This window comes from Phlebotomus papatasi, chromosome 1 (assembly GCF_024763615.1).
Source record: "Phlebotomus papatasi isolate M1 chromosome 1, Ppap_2.1, whole genome shotgun sequence".
NCBI lineage: Eukaryota > Metazoa > Arthropoda > Insecta > Diptera > Psychodidae > Phlebotomus > Phlebotomus papatasi.
The window spans coordinates 74,091,255-74,104,297 of NC_077222.1; the positions used below are offsets into that span (position 1 = coordinate 74,091,255).

A 13,043-nucleotide genomic window follows, 5' to 3' on the forward strand; every position below is an offset into this window, starting at 1 on the left:
TTTAATTTTAAGACCTAAAATTAATATTTAACTTAATAATGGAACTAAACTCGTTGCACTGTAATAAAGATAAAGTCCTTAACTTGCGATTAGACCCAATATTTGAATTCTCAACTAATCTGTAAGGTTAGTAAAAATTGCACACGCATCGCATGAGAGTTATCTTTTGAATAAGACAAACAAACTCAGTAATTCTTACAAACGTCGCATCGGTGCTTCCAATACTACACAAGTGACTTAATGACATATTAAAAGCGCATTGTTACTAATCCTGGGACAGGCTACACATAAAAATACAATTATAAGACTCAGTTTTTAAGCATACACTGAAAATATAATGATGAACAAATTATATTAAAATCAATTCCATTTGTTACTTACAATATGTATTATACTTACATAAAGCGACTGGTTGTTGCCCAAAAACCTGCGATAAGTGAAAACATTTATTTTCATAACTCTTTTCCATTTTTTCTGACAAGGGGTTCTGGTTTCTCGTGTTTCGCGATGCAATTCTTGGGTTTCTCGGGTTTCGCGATGCAAAATGTGGGTTTCTCGGGTTTCGCGAAGCGTTTCTCGGACAATTTACGAGGGTTTCTCAATATGAGTTACCCCTTGTTTATTTTGCTGTTTGGAATAACCAAGCTGCACCATTCTCCTCTTTTATTCAATGTATTCGTTTCGAATATACCGACTCTGAATCACTAGTACAGTACCATTTGTTTTTTTATTAAGGACAAAACATACAATTTACAATATATAAAACATTGATGCATCCTGAAGATAATTGAACTCTTGAAAGGCCTGAAATCCACCACATAGGAATATTTAATATTTAGATTTAGAGGAATATTTAAAAAAAAATGAGATTAATAAACTCTTGTTCAGTTGCGATTACAATACAATCAAAAATTTATTTGTCTATAAATACAACTGAATGTTTGAAGATTTATACATTATGTACATCCCAGCTAAGCAATCAATTCAGCTGGTATAGTTTTAAGTCTATCTACACTACGCTAATAAAAAAATTGAAAATTTCTCGTAATGGCATAAAAGTAACAAAAAAATGCTATAACAAAAAGATGAAAATTTTTATTTGATTCCAATGTCATTTAAAGTTATTGTAAAATGGATCTTGAAAAGTGCTTTGACACTGGAAAACCGCCATTACAACATTTCTGTGAGGGAAAAATGTGGCGATATATTAGAATAAACGTTATTTTTGTTTTGAGCAAGTCCATGTAGAGGACGGTTCCCTGAAAACCTGAAATCGCTATTCCTAACCATTTAGGCCAGTAACATGTTTGTACATTATGCAAAATTTGTACGTTGCGCAAAATTTGTACATTATTTCTATTTACAAATTCGTGCATTTAAGAAATGATTTTGTTAAAATTACTGTTTCTAGTCCGATCTCAAAGCTTTTTTTCGGATATAATGTCGTATTACTCAGTTATATTTTGCAATCAGTAATTATTCAATCACAATGAAAATATTACTTCGGAATTTCCCGAAAAATAAATTGAAGAAGAAAAAATCCTTATAACTAATATTCTCATCAATTTGCAATAGCTGTGAAAAGTAATAAAACCCACAAAAACTGTACATATCGGCACGCAAAATTAATTGATTGATTTTATTCAAATTTAACTGAATTATTCTGATCTCTCTTCTGGCAGTGGATCATCACTTTAATGGCATCCCCAAGAGCATAGCGAGATGTCTCGAAGGCCTTTGCAGTCTCTGTGATATCAAAATGATGAGTAACCAGTTTCTTAAGACCCGGAATCTTCCCACTCGCTACGAGCGCCAAAGCAGCCGAATAACTGAAATTTCAGGATAGATTTTTATCACAAGCTTCCTTAAATTCCCATAACTCCCAAAACTCACTCATTGCAGTATCGAAAGACTCCTCTGATATCAACTTCTCTGGTACATGCATTTACCAGCGGCACGGTGACTTCCGGCTGTCCTAGGCCTACGAGAATCACACATCCTCCGCTTCTGGTAGCTAACATAGCTAGACGGGCAGTTGCTTGAGCCCCACTGCAGTCTATCGCTTTGTCCGGCTGTGATCCTAAAATCCTATGGATATTGCGCACATTGTCATCCTCAGACACATCCTTTTCCACCAGGTATGTATAGTCAGCGCCCAGTTCCTTAGCCACATCCAATCTCTTAGCTATTAAATCCGTTATGATAACTTTGGAAGCTCCCATGGCTTTGGCAGTCAACAATGTGACCAAACCAATAGGGCCAGCACCGAGAATGAGCACCTCTGAGCCAACATTCACATTGCCCCGACGACAGGCATGAACCCCAACAGAGAGGGGTTCCAGTAGAGCTCCCTCTTCCATTGTCACATGGTCAGGCAATTTAAAGCAGAAATCCGCCGCGTGAGCATAATATTTTGTAAGATTCCCGTGACAAGGGGGAGTGGCGCAGAAAATCATTTCTATTCGAAATAAAATTAGAGATGGAATGTTTACAATTCTATCTATAAAATCTTTAAAGGATTTTTTTGAAAAATTCAAATTAACCCTTTAAGGACGATTGGAACACCGGTGTCCCATAAAGAAAATAATTTTTCCTGACTACCTAAAGTTATTTTTTATTATGTTAGTACGTAGGGGAGGGTGGGGTAGTTCACCCCTAAATTGCAAAATGGATTTTGGGACCATTTTGCAAAAAGATGATAAACAAAAGTAAAACTTTGTATATTCTTTGAATAATAGTTGGGTTTAGGGTTAATAAAAATAAGAACCATAATCCTTTAATTTCATAAGTCCTTTGTGGAGAAATTCATTTCACTTGAAAGTCAAAATGTGTGAAAGTCCCCCATTGCGTGGCAATTTCAAGATAAATATTAGGCAGTTTTTGAGAAAGATAAAACGTGTTTATAGGAAACTTGCGATACCAGAATTGATCAAAATTACTTTTTTGAAGTCTTCTTAGACTCTAAAACCTAAAAATATAATCGACGAAGAACTTTATAACAGAATTTGGACACTAATTTATCATACAGAGAAAATAAAATATCGCCAAAGATTTCCAAGCCTATTTCTCATTAATTGAGCAATTTTCTTTGAATTCTTATACGAAAGAAATGTCTTTTGTAGTGATAAACTAATTCTGTACATTGTTGGATCATTACATTGCCTTAGAACATGTCCTTTTTAGTATAACAGTTTTATAATAGTATTTTAAAGTCTGGAATTTTTATAATACTAAAAAAAATTACAATATCTTGCTGAAAACATTCTGAAAATATATTATAACAATTAAATTCATCATTTTTAAGCACTTTAGATACACTGAAAGATTATTTTTAAAATTTTTTTTATGAACTTTTAGGAAATACTACTTTGCATAATTTCGAACCTTATCGATAAAAACAGCTACAAAACGTTTTCAATGATCATTTTAAGTTAATTTTGATTAAAAAAGTAAATTTTTAGACACTGGAAACTTCTCCGTGTGCTTGCATGAAACTGCCCCTCACGAACTTTCGGAACTCAAATGAAAATTGTCAGAGTCATCTTAGATTTCATTCAACGCTAAATATCTTATAATAATCATAAAACCACTGGTAATTTAATACAATTATGTTACTTCGATAGATAAGTGCAATAGTTCAGAAATTGTTGAAAATAAAACATTACAAAAAGTTTCATTTTGATGCAGTTTTATAAAATCAATTATAGAATTCAAACGAGAAGCGTCATGAAATTAATTATTTTTATGAACATGGGTCTCAGTTATCTCTTCAATAACATAAAGGTTTTTTCCCATTCCTTTCAAAGGGATAAGAATCCCATTCCTTTCAAAGGGATAAGAACAATATGCAAAAATTGAAACTGCCCCATCATTAAACTGACCCACCCTCCCCTAATTGCAAAGTAGAAGGTTAAAGGAATCTAGGATATTTTTTGCAAGTCTTCAGCTATTTGCTGTATAGTAAATTTTTAAGCTAAAAAATGACGAATTTTTATATTCCCAGAATGAAAATTAATTTTTATTATTTTTTATACTTTCAACTTTTTTAAGCAAAACCGTTTTGGGAAAAAACTACAATACTAATACGTAATATTTTTCATTAAAGCGAAAATTATCATTCATTGGCATTGTCAGAAAAAAAAACTTAAATTTTTTGGCTATTTTTGTCCCTATTGTTCATAGAAGCACAAAATACACCGAATCAGATTCCGATGGATTTCCTAAGGTTAGATGTAAGACTTTTTACTAATTTTGTCTCGTCGTTGAAGGGTTAAGCAAGAAGAAAATCGTGGTATAGCTTAAAAAGAAACATTGCTATCAAAGGTTCCAACGAGTGAAGAAAAGAAAAATTAATAATGATGATAAGAACCCCCGTTGTGTACGTTGTAATTGCAATTATATTTTTTTGTGCTCAAAAGAAGATTTAGAAAACATTTTTTTTTGTGTAAATAAAAAGGAAAGAGATAATAAAATCCGCTTTTAATCAACAAAGTTTACAAAAGTCGTCATAAAAGTTAGTTTTATTGCTTTATAAAAAGTTCAAACTAATTTTTGGCAAAACAATACTAAATTTCTAGTAAACAGTCATGAATGGAAATTTAGAAATTCGAATCTGTCCACAATTCTTCGGGCTTAGTAAATTTCCATTAATGTCCAAAAGATAACTGAACACTTTAAATTCAAGTGGAAGTTGTTAAAATAAGAGGACATGACCTTCAGGCAAATGTTATCGGGCCATATTGTAAAATGCACAACTCATTAGGAGAATTATTATCAAACTCTTCAGCTCTCTTGATTAATTTGTAAGTAGAAGATAGGCTGAGCAATTGAGTTATATCTATAAATATAAATATTTTTTTTCTATTTTTGTCTCGATAACGATTCAAAGTTAACTTTTTTCATTTTTAAAAACACACATTACATAATTAACTTGTTGAAAATTGCTGAGGCATTTATTAACCCTTTAACGACGATTCAACAATAAAAAGCAAACTGGGAAACTTGGAAATTCCAACAGAGTCTGATTCGTTGTATTTTGTGCTTCTACGAACGATAGGGACAAAAATAGCCCAAAAATTTAAGTAATTTTTCTGACAATACCAATGAATAATATTTTTCGCTTTAATGAAAAATATTACGTATGAGTATTGTAGTTTTTATTGGAAAAAGAGTTTTGCTTAAAAAAGTTTAAAAGAAATAAAATCAATTATGAATTTGAGAATTTAAAAATTCGCCATTTTTGAGCTTAAATATTTACTACATATCAAATAGCTAGAGACTTGCAAAAAATATTCTAGATTCCTTCAACCTTCTACTTTACAATTATGTACAGACATAAGAAAAAAATTACTTTAGGTAGTCAGGAAAAATTATTTTCTTTACGGGACACCGGTGTTCCAATCGTCCTTAAAGGGTTAAAGAAGAGGGTTGGGTGTTTCACGCATGCATTACTTTCGAAAATATGTATTTTTGTGACAATTAATACCATCTAGAAATTATGCTGCGTAATTTTAGAAAGCAAAAACTCAAAAGAAAATAACGAGACATAGGGAGAAGTGAGGCAGTTTTGAAATTGGGCTTTTATCTTCTATTTATAAATGGAATTGAGCTTCACAATTCAGTCGCTCATAGCAAAATATTAAATAATATATTTGATTAAAAAATTGTTCCCAATGTGTAAAGAGGCCTTCATACGCTCTGTCAAATGAAAGAATTTTTACTGCTCGAACTCAAAGAGAGAGCAGTTATATAATCGACTTTTTTTAACTTCTCACTGTTCTGGAGCTTAAACGGTAAGAGATATCGACTTCCGGTCTTCGATGACCCCTCTTCAAATGACATTATCTCGTACCCAAACTCTTTACTTTTCCCTCTCCCCTTTCACACGTTCCCTATCCCTCAAAAATAGGTAAAAAATGCGGTATTTGCAATTTTGCAAAAATTCCAAAAGTTATTCCAAAAGATTATGCAAAAAGTTAATTCACGGTGAGCTCTATCTCGTGAGTTCGAGCATTCCGCAAAGCTGGGACGCTTTGCTATCTCTTTTTTGCAGACAAATTTCCTAAATTTTAATGAGAGAAGTGCTTCTAAACCCCTTTTACAACAGAGGAACCTGAGCAAATACTAGCCAAGGTTAGAATTAAACAGTGGGACATTATAGTTTGCCTTATTATTGAGCGAATCGCTTTTTATTCAGAATTAATACTTTCTTTCCTATTCATTGAATATCATTTTAATTTTTTTCAAAAATTGTATACCTAAAGAAAAATTACATTTGCTGACTAATTCTGCCCTGATCTCCCCTAGTTGCATTTAAATAAAAGCCACTGTTAAGAAATTCACTGACATTGAAAAGTAGAAAAGAAAAACTGAAGAGATATTGACCAAGTATAAGTATATTGAGTCTAGTCATTTGAGCCAATTTATAGTTCACCTCTATCACCTGAAATATTTCTCCAAAATTATAAGACTAATATTATTGAATTTCGGGTAACAGAATCAGAAGCCGGTCTGGGAACTAGTTCGGATTACAATTTTCTAAGTTCGTTACCGGTACATGACAGACTAAAAGCACTTCAGTCTTGTCTGGAACTCAAAGACCTTTCCAAAAAAAAAACCAAATTTGCTCAAATGAGTAGATATGTTGAGAAGTAAATAAAAGAAAATCAGGGCCATTCTCGTATATGACTTATTTAGTAAACTTCAAAAGTCCAGAAAATATACAGTAGGTGTCAAAAGTTTGTTGCCTCACGTATGATCGGGAAACCAGGTGCAAAAAATGATACAAAAAATTACTTTTTCGAATTTTTCTTTTTGCAAATTAGTTTCCTGTAATCCGTAGATCTTATTTATATATTTAAAAAAAAAATTAATTTTATTTCATATAAAAAATTATTGTTTTCCAAAAGTTGGTCATTTTTGAAAAATCAAAAGTTTGTTGCCTCATTTAAAGAACTTATTTGAAATGATCAAAAAATGCAACCAACTTAATGTAAACCGGTTACATTTTGAGTTTATGTCATTTGAAAGGCAAATGGTGGGTTTGTACGTTACTAAAGTTGTCTATGGTAAATACATGTGTACAAAAGTATTGATAAATAACAAGAAATAATATATTTTTTGATAATTTATAATTTAGGTCAAAAATTGCAAATTACAAAAAGTTAAAAGGAGGGAAATTGTTCAGATATACTGCCGGAATTAATCTTCGTCATCAATTGTTTAATTTTATGGAAAATCTCTACAAAATATACATAAAATCGCCAAAATATACGGTGATAAGGTACGACCACATCTAAAAAACGTTACTGGCGGACCTAAGGTTTCGACTCAGAAGGTCGATGTCGAAGGTCGATGTCTGCTTCAAAAATTCGCAGTCAGTTGGTTACTGAAAGGACACAAGTTCCTACTGTTATAAAAATCAACTGACAATGGTCAGAATATTTGGGAGAGAAGCAATATTCCCAATATTCCATTGGTTAGCTAGTCTAATCTGGATAAATGGCTGTAGTTTTACTTGTTTAACATGTTTCAAGTAAATCTACAACCTTTTATTCAGATTGATCTTGTTTACCAATGGAATAATGCGAGCCACCCAAACATTCTTACCATTTTCTTTCAATATGGGCTTGTTTTTGTAACAGTAAGGACCTGTGTTCCTTAAGCAACCAACTGTCTCTCAATTTATGAAGCAGACATCATTGGGTCACTATCAGAGATACTTGCAATGCTGTTATCAACCCTCTGAGTCGATACCCTAGGCCTGCCAATAGCGTTTTTCGGATGTACTCGTACCTCATTACTATATTTGAATATTTTATGTATAATCTTTCGTGATTTTTCATAAAATCTAGCAACTAACGACGCAGATTCGTTCCGGCAGTATCTCTGGACGATTTCATACTCTTTAACTTCTTTTAACTTGCCATTTTAAACTAAATTATGAATTATCGAAAAACAGATTATTTCTTGTTATTTATCATTACTCTTATACACATGTATTTACCATAGACAACTTTAGAAATGTCCAAACCCACCATTGGCCTCAAGTGACTTATGACATAAACTCAAAATATAGCCGGTTAATTTTAAGTTAGTTGCATGTTTTTGACCATTTTGAGTAACTTTTCAAATGAGGCAACAAAGTTTTGATTTATCAAAAATGACCAACTTTTGGAAAACAATAATTTTTTATATGAAATAATTTTTTTTTTAAATATATAAATAAGATCTACGGATTACAGGAAACTAATTTGCGAAAAGAAAAAATTTAAAAAGTAATTTTTTCTATCGTTTTTTGCACCGGTTTCTCGAACATACGTGAGGCAACAAACTTTTGACACCTACTGTATATAATTTGTTTCCTCTGTGGAGTTCGATTAATAAAATCTTTATATACATAATTATATTAATATTTCATGATTGTTATGCAAATAAATGGTGAAGTTAAGAATCCATTAGAATATTAGAATTAAACATCCTTTATTTGCATATTTCTTCTGCGATTTATCATCTCTAAAATCTTCCTAATCTATTAAGATTAAAAAAAATAACAAATATCTCCGTGGGCTTGTGTGAATGGGTTAAGAAATCATTTAAGAATATCTTTGCATACTTTTGCTAATAATAGCCGGAAAACTGATAAGTCTTTAGAGGAAATGAAAAGAGCAAATGCTTTCATTAAAGTAAAAAATATATAATTATGATACTTAATGAGCAAAAAAAATTATCATTTTGCAAAAAACCATCATAAATAAGTAAATAAATGCAAATAAACTTCAAGAGAGCAAATAAAATTTAACACTACGTAATCAAGATAATTTGTAAAAAGCAAGAAAATGTTTTACTGATCTTCAACGACCTTAGAAAAGTCGAATGACTTTCAAATAAATGTAAACCATGTAGTGTGCTTATTTCTGTATAGGGGAGAGCAGGGTAACTTCAAGCATTTTGAATTCTTTTTCTTTTTCTAAAGGAATTTGTACAGTTTTTGAATGCATTTCACCTCTCAATTAATAAATAACCAAGTTATTAATGCGACTTACAACAAACAATTTTTACACTTTTTGACCTTCAAAATTGCCCTGCTTTCCCTTGAAAATTTCCTACACAATTTTTCTCATGCGGCTAGCCACGTTGCCGAAATAGCAAGAAAAGAATTGTCTACAAGCGTAGAGAATGGAAAATGTTCCGAGGTAGTGTATGCAAATAAATTGTTAGGGGCAAGAATATCGATCTTACCTGGACACAAGTTGTATTGACCTTCTTTACAGTATCTGCACTCTCGACACGAAACTCCCGGTTCAATAGCCACACGATCTCCAACCTTCAGAGTCTTCACATTCTTTCCCAGCTTCGTCACAATTCCCGATGCTTCATGACCAATAATCATAGGCTGTTCCACCACAAAGGGACCAATTCTACCCGCCACGAGATAATGAACATCTGATCCACAGATTCCCACGCAATCCATCTCCAAGAGGACCTCTGCGAGGAAAAGATTGAATTATATGAGGTGATATGCAAAAACGCAATTCATTGTAAGGATACCCACCATTGTCCCGGATTTCAGGAATGGGCTTTTGCTCAAGGCGCAAATCCTCAATCCCATAGAGGACAGCAGTTAGATTGTCCTTGGCCATTTCAGCAGTATTTATTGCAGTAGGAGAGAGAACTCAATGAAGAAGATGATCTCACACGAAAGCCAGCAGCTCAACTGACTATCTCACCAAGTTCTGGCAGCTCTCCACTGACTAAAGCTATCAGTGTTTATTACGGTACTATCAGTGTTTTGGCTTATTGCTCACATTTTTTCCTGCTCAGCGACATCACGTTACAACCGCGACCTAATCCGCGTTGCACATGGGGATTAACTGAGTATTTGAGAGAGCACAGTCAGGTAGAACAAACATCAATTCTCCGAGATTCTTCCACGCCTGTATCAGAAAAATCACAGCAGGAGGAACTTTTCCGTGCAATTGGAAGACTTTCTCACACCACTCTCTGAAGTCCCCCACAACTTCTGCCCCTGAACATAGCGTGGATCTGTCCAGGTGCAGCAGGGTTTGTACATTCACGGCTAAAGGGATAGGCTCTGACAACAAACCAATTTTGACAGCTCCTTTTCTCGACCAGCTGACTGTTTCAGGAACAGTGTCAGTGTCATGTCCTTACGGTTAAATTAAGGACACCTTCCTAATGATAAATTTTCTTTTATCTTCAAGATGTAACGGACAAAGCAGTTTATCGAAAATTGTTGATTTGAATTTAACATAACTCCACTGACTCCACCTCTCCTACCCCTCCTACCACTAACTCTACCCACAGAATCCTCAGCAGATGAACGCAAAATACAGTATCCGTGTGTGTTACACTCTCGCATCCTTAGGGAAATACTGTAAGGACCTCGCATTTATATTACACTCTGTTGCAAAATTATAGGGACACTCAATTTTTTTTTTACATTCGTATTGATTCCCACTTGTTTAATTCACAAAAATACCAATAATTTTTTTGTGACAAATAAAGTACATTTTTTTATTCCTTATATAAATTCTTTATAAATAAATTAATGTGCATTCAAGAAAAAACTACACATGTCGGTGATTTAATGAACTGTGATGCGATTTTGCTATTTATTGATGCTTAGTTTTATTATTTTATTAAATTTCGTCTCTTTAAAAGCAAAATCAATTAAAATTCTTAATTTAAAACTTAACAATACGCATACTTTTTCTTACTAAAAAAAGTGTAAAATCTTTTTCTCCCATCTGTTAATTATAAAATATATTGATTAGTCAAATAGAACTCTAAATCGGAAGCCCTTAGTAGGAAAAAAAATTTTTGAACACCGGTGTTTCAATCATCCTTAAAGGGTTAGGAACACCAAAAAAACATAGTTTCTTTAATTTTTTTCAATATAATAAAAAAATATTCAAGCTATCAGGCATATAAAAGTACAATATTTAACGTTTCCCGTTAGCTGATGAGATAAACTAATCTCAAAAATACCATTTTTAATGTATTTCATTCAATTTGATGATTGATTTAACTCATCAACAGAAAATTTTTGGTTTTTAGATTTCAGATGAATCAATTCCGAGAAATCTTTCCACCGTAAAGTATATTTTTTTTCCAAAAACATTCTCCAAAAATCAGTTCTACATGGCTGAATATTTGAAATTTTCAAATAAAAATTTTGTGAAATATAATTTAAAAGTTTTTACTATAATATATGCCTAAGAGCTTGAATTAAATAATTTTTTATTGGGCTAAAATAAATTTAGAGAATATATTATGCTTTTATAGTCTTCTTGACTCATGTAACCCCTTAACATGGCTTTAACTTTTCCCTCAATCATCCCCTTCCTTACCAAATCCATGTTTAAAATTGATGCACTGATGAATATTTCCTAAATGATTTGGATTCTTTGAGTACGAAGCTGGTGTTCATTTTAGCATTTTCTAAAGATTCTTTTCTCCAGTAATCTTTTTGTTAAAAATAATCACTTGGAGTAAAAAGTAATAAAAGGTGTGGGGCAAAAAGTAACAAAAACCGAAGCAATTTTTAATGACTCACTGCAAAAAAAAACGTCATTGCCATGTGTCACCGCTTGTTGTTATAGAGGCAGTTATGGTGATAGAGATCCGAAAAAATTAAACAATACACACAACACAATATACAGTAGACTCTCTCAAATTCGGGCATTTGGAATCAATATATCACCCGAATTAGAGAGAAATTCGGGCACCATATTTTTTGAAATGCAACGAATTTTTATTCATCTGCATACACATATTGAGTTTACATACTCATATTTATTGTAAATTTCAATAAAACCCCTTAATTTTGCAAAAACACATCAGAACTAAGAGAAACCATGGCAAATTTGAGCATATTTGCTTCATTTGATAATCATAATCAAACTTGAAAAATGTCAACAAACTTTTTTCAAATTTAAATGCTGCCCGAATTAAGAAGTAGCTCGATCTTGAAAGAGCCGAATTAGCGAGAGTCTACTGTATTTATACCTGCTCTCTGGAGGAAAAACATTTTGTCGAGTTTTACTGTATCTAAGATATTTAGTTTAAAAGGAACATAAAACACTTCTTAAAATATTTTTTTTCTTTTGTTTTTATTATGCACTGAAGTGACGATTTCATCTAATTCATCTCGCCCAATTCGCCATTGTCGCCTTTTCAGAATGGTTGAATACAATTTTCTTGTCAAAAAAAGCCTTTGGAAAATAACTTGAAAGGCGCTTTTCTAGTACAGATAGAGAAAACCCTGCTCTACAGAGGTGTAGATTACAAGATAGAGCAAAATGGCTTTCACAATGTTGTAAAGCGGTAAATTTCTTATAAAACTGCGCTAATCAGAAATTTCTGGGGCACTTGGATAGCTTATAAAAAAAATCAAATATCCGTTTTGTGATTTTTTGCCCCAATCTCCTCAATTCTATGAATCGGGTTTAATCGGTGACAATGAAATGTTTCGAGCATTTACATTTACTGTATTATCAGTTCCGAGCAATATGGAATTAAATGAAGCTGACTAGGCGCCATTCTAACATATTTATTTTAATTTAATATTATAACAGTGTCTTGAGATCTTCAAACTTAATCCCTTATGGAATACGCTTGGGAATATGGGGGATTCCTCCAAAGTATTCATGTGAATTCTATGCAAATCATTGTTTTTGTATTACACAAAGTACAAAAACAATTAAGCAAATATAATATCTTACCAAATGCATCAACTTTATGGGTCCCGGTCAAAATCCCAAGAGCCAAAATCCCGAACGCCAAAATCCCGAAGGCCGAAATCCCGATTTCTTAATAGTGTGATAGCTACTCCCACGATTGCACTCGCGCTTGTTGGAGGCAAAGGGAAATTTTCGGTGTCTTGGGAAATTATTCTACACATTATTCTCCAAAAAATTTCATCCCTTTCAGGATTTTGAATATTCGGGACTTTGGCTTTCGGGATTTTGGATTTCGGATTTTGGCTTTCGGGATTTTGGCTTTCGCAATTTCGGTTTTCA

At 32.6% G+C, this 13,043-nt stretch overlaps 1 protein-coding gene and 1 long non-coding RNA gene across 2 annotated transcripts; one reads left to right on the plus strand and one right to left on the minus strand.

Annotated features, from left to right (window-relative positions):
- Nucleotides 1–883: 883 nt before the first annotated feature.
- On the minus strand, nt 884–10,127 carry LOC129801712 (sorbitol dehydrogenase-like). The gene is made up of 5 exons (XM_055847000.1): nt 9,807–10,127; nt 9,554–9,752; nt 9,241–9,486; nt 1,894–2,458; nt 884–1,829 (listed from the first exon to the last, which is right to left on the minus strand). The coding sequence occupies exons 2-5, from the start codon at nt 9,639–9,641 to the stop codon at nt 1,640–1,642; spliced, it is 1,089 nt and encodes a 362-aa protein (XP_055702975.1). The 5' UTR covers nt 9,642–9,752; nt 9,807–10,127; the 3' UTR covers nt 884–1,639.
- On the plus strand, nt 10,092–10,548 carry LOC129801719 (uncharacterized). Its single transcript, XR_008751725.1, has 2 exons — nt 10,092–10,154; nt 10,224–10,548. It is a non-coding gene; the product is annotated as an uncharacterized LOC129801719 (long non-coding RNA).
- Nucleotides 10,549–13,043: the final 2,495 nt, after the last annotated feature.

Bases quoted from the DNA above. Each gene is read 5' to 3' on its own strand.
- LOC129801712 (XM_055847000.1), bottom strand. From the start codon at position 9,641: ATGGCCAAGGACAATCTAACTGCTGTCCTCTATGGGATTGAGGATTTG. The intron at 9,487-9,553 runs GTGGGTATCCTT...TTTTCCTCGCAG, and splicing joins TCCTGAAATCCGGGACAATG to AGGTCCTCTTGGAGATGGAT. The intron at 1,830-1,893 runs GTGAGTTTTGGG...CTGAAATTTCAG, and splicing joins GTCTTTCGATACTGCAATGA to TTATTCGGCTGCTTTGGCGC.